Source organism: Helianthus annuus, chromosome 16 (assembly GCF_002127325.2).
Source record: "Helianthus annuus cultivar XRQ/B chromosome 16, HanXRQr2.0-SUNRISE, whole genome shotgun sequence".
Taxonomy (NCBI): Eukaryota; Viridiplantae; Streptophyta; class Magnoliopsida; order Asterales; family Asteraceae; genus Helianthus; species Helianthus annuus.
This window is the reverse complement of record NC_035448.2, coordinates 144766869-144772560: the sequence shown is the minus strand read 5'-3', so window position 1 is coordinate 144772560 and position 5692 is coordinate 144766869. Positions and strand designations below refer to the sequence as shown.

The 5692-nt window shown below is 43.6% G+C and overlaps 1 protein-coding gene across 1 annotated transcript; it reads left to right on the top strand.

Moving 5' to 3' along the window:
- The first annotated feature begins 223 nt into the window (after positions 1–223).
- LOC110906805 lies at positions 224–1843 on the top strand. Its single transcript, XM_022151882.1, has 2 exons — positions 224–1115; positions 1242–1843. Exons 1-2 carry the CDS (start codon positions 224–226, stop codon positions 1841–1843), a joined length of 1494 nt encoding a protein of 497 aa, XP_022007574.1.
- Positions 1844–5692: the final 3849 nt, after the last annotated feature.

Here is a 5692-nt window from a genome sequence, read left to right as displayed (position 1 = left end):
AAGAAATGATGATGATCCGGTGCCGACAAGCACCGAAAAAATGAAAGAGTTAATTGCCGAAGAAGTGGGAAAGGCAATTGAGGGTAGTCTATCTGGTTTTATAGACAAAATTCAAAACACGGTGATATCATTGGTCGAGGAACGAGTTAAAAGGTTGGAAGATAATGTCAACCTCATGAGAGAGAAATCCTGAGAACGCAAAGGATGTTCATATAAGGAGTTCATGGTGTGTAAACCGCCAATTTACAACGGGGAGGTCGACCCGATAATATGTCAAAGATGGCTAAGCGATGTTGAAGGAGTGTTTGAAAGGACCCATTGTGATGTAAGTGACTTTGTCGCTTATGGAACGGGTCAGTTGAGGGGTCAAGCCAAAGATTGGTGGGACAACAAAAAGAAGGAAATAGGAGCCGAAGCGGCAAGGGTCATGACTTGGGACGAGTTTAAGGTGCCATTCCTTAAACACCATAGTGCCAAGTTGGTTATTAACAGGATCAAGGAAGAATTCACCCAGTTAAGACAAAAGGGTGAAACAATCGATAAGATCACAGGCATCTTTATGGATAAGCTGAGATTCTGTGATGAGCTAGTCACCACTAAAGAGCAGAAGATATATTATTATTACAACATCTTGAGCTTTGAATATCGGGAGTTCATGACTCCATCAAAGTACGAAACCCTCACCGAGATCATTAACACCGCTCGGGAGCGGGAGATCGAGTTGAAGAAGCAGATTGAGAGGGGCGAACGAAGGGCGCAGGATGTGAATCCAAGCCCCACAAAGAAGGCAAAAACGGTAGAAACAACGCGAAAGACGGATGCTAAAGGCGGGTCGCCAAGTTATAAAGTGTGTGGTAAAGGGCACAAGGGTGAGTGCCGTTTCAAAGACAAACCGTGCCCCATATGCGGGAAAACGGGGCACACGGCGTCTCTATGTCCGGGTAAAGTCTCGGTTTGCTACAAATGTTATCAGCCCGGCCATAAAAAGTCTGAATGCCCAGACTTAGTTGGAAAGAAAGATACTAAAGAATCTCCAACAGAAGCTCCAAAGGCGAAGGCTAGGTCCTTCCAACTTACAGCGGCTGAAGCGAAAACAGAACCCGATGTGGTCTCAGGTATATTCGCAATAAACTCAATTCCTACACGTGTATTATTTGATACGGGTGCGAATAGATCCTTTATTTCACATGGATTTATTCAACATCCTTCATTTCTATTGATGAAATTATTTGTGCCCTTAGAAGTTGAAATAGGGGACAATAAAAGTTTTATAGTTTGTGACGTTTGTCGAGGTTGCAAATTAAGCATTGATGATGAGGAATACTTGATAGATCTAATCCCGATGTCGATGGGAGAGTTTCAAGTATTTGTTGGGATGGATTGGCTATCTCAACACCACGCAAAGGTCGTGTGTTTTCGTAAGAAGATAAAGCTAACATCTCCGAGCAGAAAACACGTCACCATCTTTGGCGAGAAAGGAGGTAACCCTATAATATGCTCGACGTTGAAAGCTCACAAGCTCATGAAGCATGGATGTAAGGCGTTTATGATATACGCGAACGAGCCCGAGAAAGAATCACTGGAGATTGTAGACGTACCGGTGGTACGTGACTTCGAAGATGTGTTTCTGGAAGACCTACCGGGGATACCGCCTGAACGGGAGGTAAAGTTCCAAATCGAATTGGTGCCGGGCGCGAAACCCATAGCAAAAGCGCCATACCGACTCACGCCATCGGAGTTACAAGAATTAATGTCACAAATTCAAGACTTGCTTGACAAGGGATTTATAAGGCCGAGCGTATCTCCTTGGGGTGCGCCGGTATTATTTGTGAAAAAGAATTGATACCCGCTTCCGAGGATAGATGATCTATTCGACCAATTACAAGGTGCGAATTGGTTTTCGAAAATCGACCTTAGGTCGGGGTATCATCAATTAAAAGTCAAAGAAGAGGATATACCGAAGACGGCTTTCCGCACGCGATACGGGCATTACGAGTTCCTCGTGATGTCATTCGGGCTGACAAATGCACCCGCGGCTTTCATGGACCTTATGAACCGGGCTTGCAAGCCGATGTTGGATAAATCGGTAATCGTGTTTATCGATGATATTCTGGTGTACTCGAAAAGTGAAGCAGAACATGCACACCACTTACAAGAGGTGTTAGAGACACTCAGACGAGAAAGGTTATATGCAGAAATTCTCTAAGTGCGCCTTTTGGTTACAAGAGGTGCAATTCCTCGGCCACATCATAAGTGCCGATGGAATATTGCTAGACCCGTCAAGGATCGAGGCCGTGTCAAAGTGGAATCCCCCGAAGAACCCCTCGGAAATTAGAAATTTCTTAGGGCTTGCGGGATATTACAGGAGATTCATTCAAGACTTCTCCAAGATTGTGTCGCCGTTAACCAAGTTAACTCGGAAAGAGGAGAAATTCATTTGGGGTGTTGAACAAGAAAGAGCGTTCCAAGCTCTAAAAGAGAAGTTAACTCAAGCTCCGGTATTAACATCGCCGGACGGATTTGAAGACTTGGTGGTTTATTCGGATGCCTCACTTTCGGGGCTGGGATGTGTTTTAATGCTGCGAGGCAAGGTAATAGCTTATGCCTCGAGGCAATTAAAGGTGCATGAAAGGAAATATCTGACGCACAATCTCGAATTGGCAGCGGTGGTGTTTGCATTAAAAATATGGAGGCACTATTTATATGGGGTAAAGTGCACCATATTTACTGACCACAAGAGTTTGAAATACTTCTTCGATCAGAAGGAGTTAAATATGCGACAAAGACGATGGCTAGAGACAGTGAAAGATTACGACTACGAAATACATTACCACCCCGTAAGGGCGAATGTTGTGGCGGATGCCTTGAGCAGAAAAGCGGATTATGTCCCAATACGAGTAAGGTCGATGCAGCTTGTTGTGACCTCGGGTATACTTGAACGTATCCAAGAAGCACAAGTAGATGCAGTGAAAGAGGAGAACTGGAAGAAAGAAAGAATAGTCGGTCAGTTAAAAGATCTGTCGGATGGTAAGAACGGGTTGAAGACTCGTTTCGGAAGAATATGGGTCCCAAATTCCTGTGGGGTTAAGATGCTTCTACTTGATGAAGCTCAAAAATCCCGATACTCTATTCATCCGGGTGCGACCAAGATGTATAACGATCTGAAACAAAACTACTGGTGGCCCGGAATGAAGAGGGATGTAGTAAAATACGTGGAGAAGTGCTTGACTTGTTTACATGTTTACATGTCAAGGCGGAACACCAGAAACCATATGGAAAACTGCAACCTTTGGTGATCGTGAGAAGGATTGAAAGAAGGATTTTCCAACTTTCTTTCAACTCTTTTACACTCAATACCTTCAAACCGGTAGAAACGGAGCTTGAGCCCACTCACTAATCATTCTAATAGTTGTATGGTTCAAGATTCGGATTCTATCTACGAGGTTCACCGATTTCGGTAAACTCCGTTCCGAACCGCTCACCAGCCGGACTTGGGTGATTCCTGTCCGAGCAGGGGAAACAAGTAAGAATGAAGGTTCCATGGTTCAGCTCGTTGTCAAAATACCTCGATATAACGTCAAGCCATCAGAACAGCCAAGTGATAGACGAACAGGCCAGGATGCTGACCGATCGGATAGGCTGTTCGATCGAACAGCCCAACCGATCGGACATGTCAGCCGATCGACCAGTGAGAGAAAAGAAGGATTCGGTGAAAGCAGGGAAAGGATAGGAGTATCCTATCAGGAATGGAGTGGCCGGAAAAGCAACCCAGGTTTCAGAAACAAAATCACTTTTGGAGGAGGGGTCAAAAGGTTTAAAGACAGAGTCCGCCGGAAAGCAGTGACGGATCCTGTCGATCTCAAGATCGGTAAAACAGCAACGTTCCTTCGGAGAATCTTTGATAATTCCTTGGCTCTTTAAGGGGCTATCTTTTTGGTGATCCTTAGCCGGTGAGGATCTTTAAGTCATCTTGGCCATGGGTGTAATGAAAGAAGGAACAGAGGAAGATGGTGAAGAGAGAAAGGAGAGAGAAGTACCTGCTTGATCTTCGAATGAGGATTTAAAGGGAGTATTACTCGAATTTAAATGCACATTAATCCTTATCTCTAACCTATATATAATGATGATTCTGCAGGGATGTCGCTTCAATGACGCATAATCCGCAACGGCTAGTGTTTTGGTTAAAAATCACGCTAGGATAATGCAACCAAACTCCAAGTTACGGGGAATGATGCTTGAAGTGAAGAATTATGATAAGGATCACTATGAAATAAATTGCACGAACAATACAAGGATTTATACGAGGAAAAAGCCCTTGATCAATGAATGATCTCCGGCATAAAAAAACCTCGGGTGATGGAAACTACCGATCACCAAGCTCAAATAAATCAATTAGAGTTTACAACTTCGGATAATGACGAGCTAAGTACAAGGATCACTATGCTTAAACGTGTAAAAGTGTGAGAAATGCTAAGTGTTTGCTAAGAGCTTTGTGACTGCAATTGTACGAGAGTGTGTGTAAGCAAAAATGGCTAAGTGTTCTAATTTTAGCTCGTCACCCCATTTAAATATGAAAGCTAAACAAAGCTAACTAACTGCCCGACTTTCGTGCCATTCTCCCACGTTCTCCACAACGTCCATTTTCGTTCAAATGAGTGCGAAGTACTTGGGGAATATTCCATAGTAACGTTGCCAAGACCAAGTCAAGTTCAATACTCCTGCAAAATAATACGAAATACAAACAGCTGATCGTTAGTATGAGGATCCTTAAGGTGATCCATGATCCTGATCCTGAAGCTCTTCTGAGGATCACTATCTGTCACAGAAGCAAGGATCACTTGTCAGGATAATAAGCAAGGATCACTAATTGTTAGAAAATCCTCCCCTAACAATTGCCCCCAAAATATAAGGAGTGAAATGTAAAAGTAACGAATTATGTTTTCTCGATCTTATCCGCAACAAACTCAACGGATTTATAGCCGTTAAATTCTAACTAGTCGTTGCATTGTGACGTCACAGAAGTGACATATCTGCAAAAATCATGATTATAAATAGAGATAGGGATATGATCAAATGCATTTAAATTCAAAGCAACTCCCTTTATAACCGTGTTCAGAAGATCAACCAGGTATTCTCCCTTTCATCTTCTCTCTTGCTTGCTCTGTTTTTCTTTCTTTCTACTATTTTGTTCAAAATGCTACTTCGGAACTCCCCTGCTAAGGATCACCAGAAGAATAGTCCACTAAAAAGCCAAGGAATCGTCGAAGATTCCATAAAGGAACGATGCTGCTTCACCGATCCACAGATTGACAGGATCCGTTATTGCTTCTCTGATAACTGGGTTGCATTCCCTGTTACCCCATTTACCATAGGCTACACATATCCTTTCCCAGCTTTCACCCAATCCTTCTTTTCCCTGACCGGCATATCCTACATCCAAGCTATGCCGATGATCTGGAGGGTTTTATATACCCTGGAAAGGATCATCGAGCAGGAGGGGATAGATTTAGGCATGGCTGAGTTAGGAGAGCTGTATGATCTGACCACCTTCGGTTCCCATCGCTATCTGTTCAAACGAAAGCCTGGGGAGGAGCATCCAATCTTCAAGGCCACCAAGAACGACACTAATTGGAAGCGACGCTTCTTCTTTGTGAGGAGGGATTCTATCCCTGATGGGAAGGATCTACCAGAG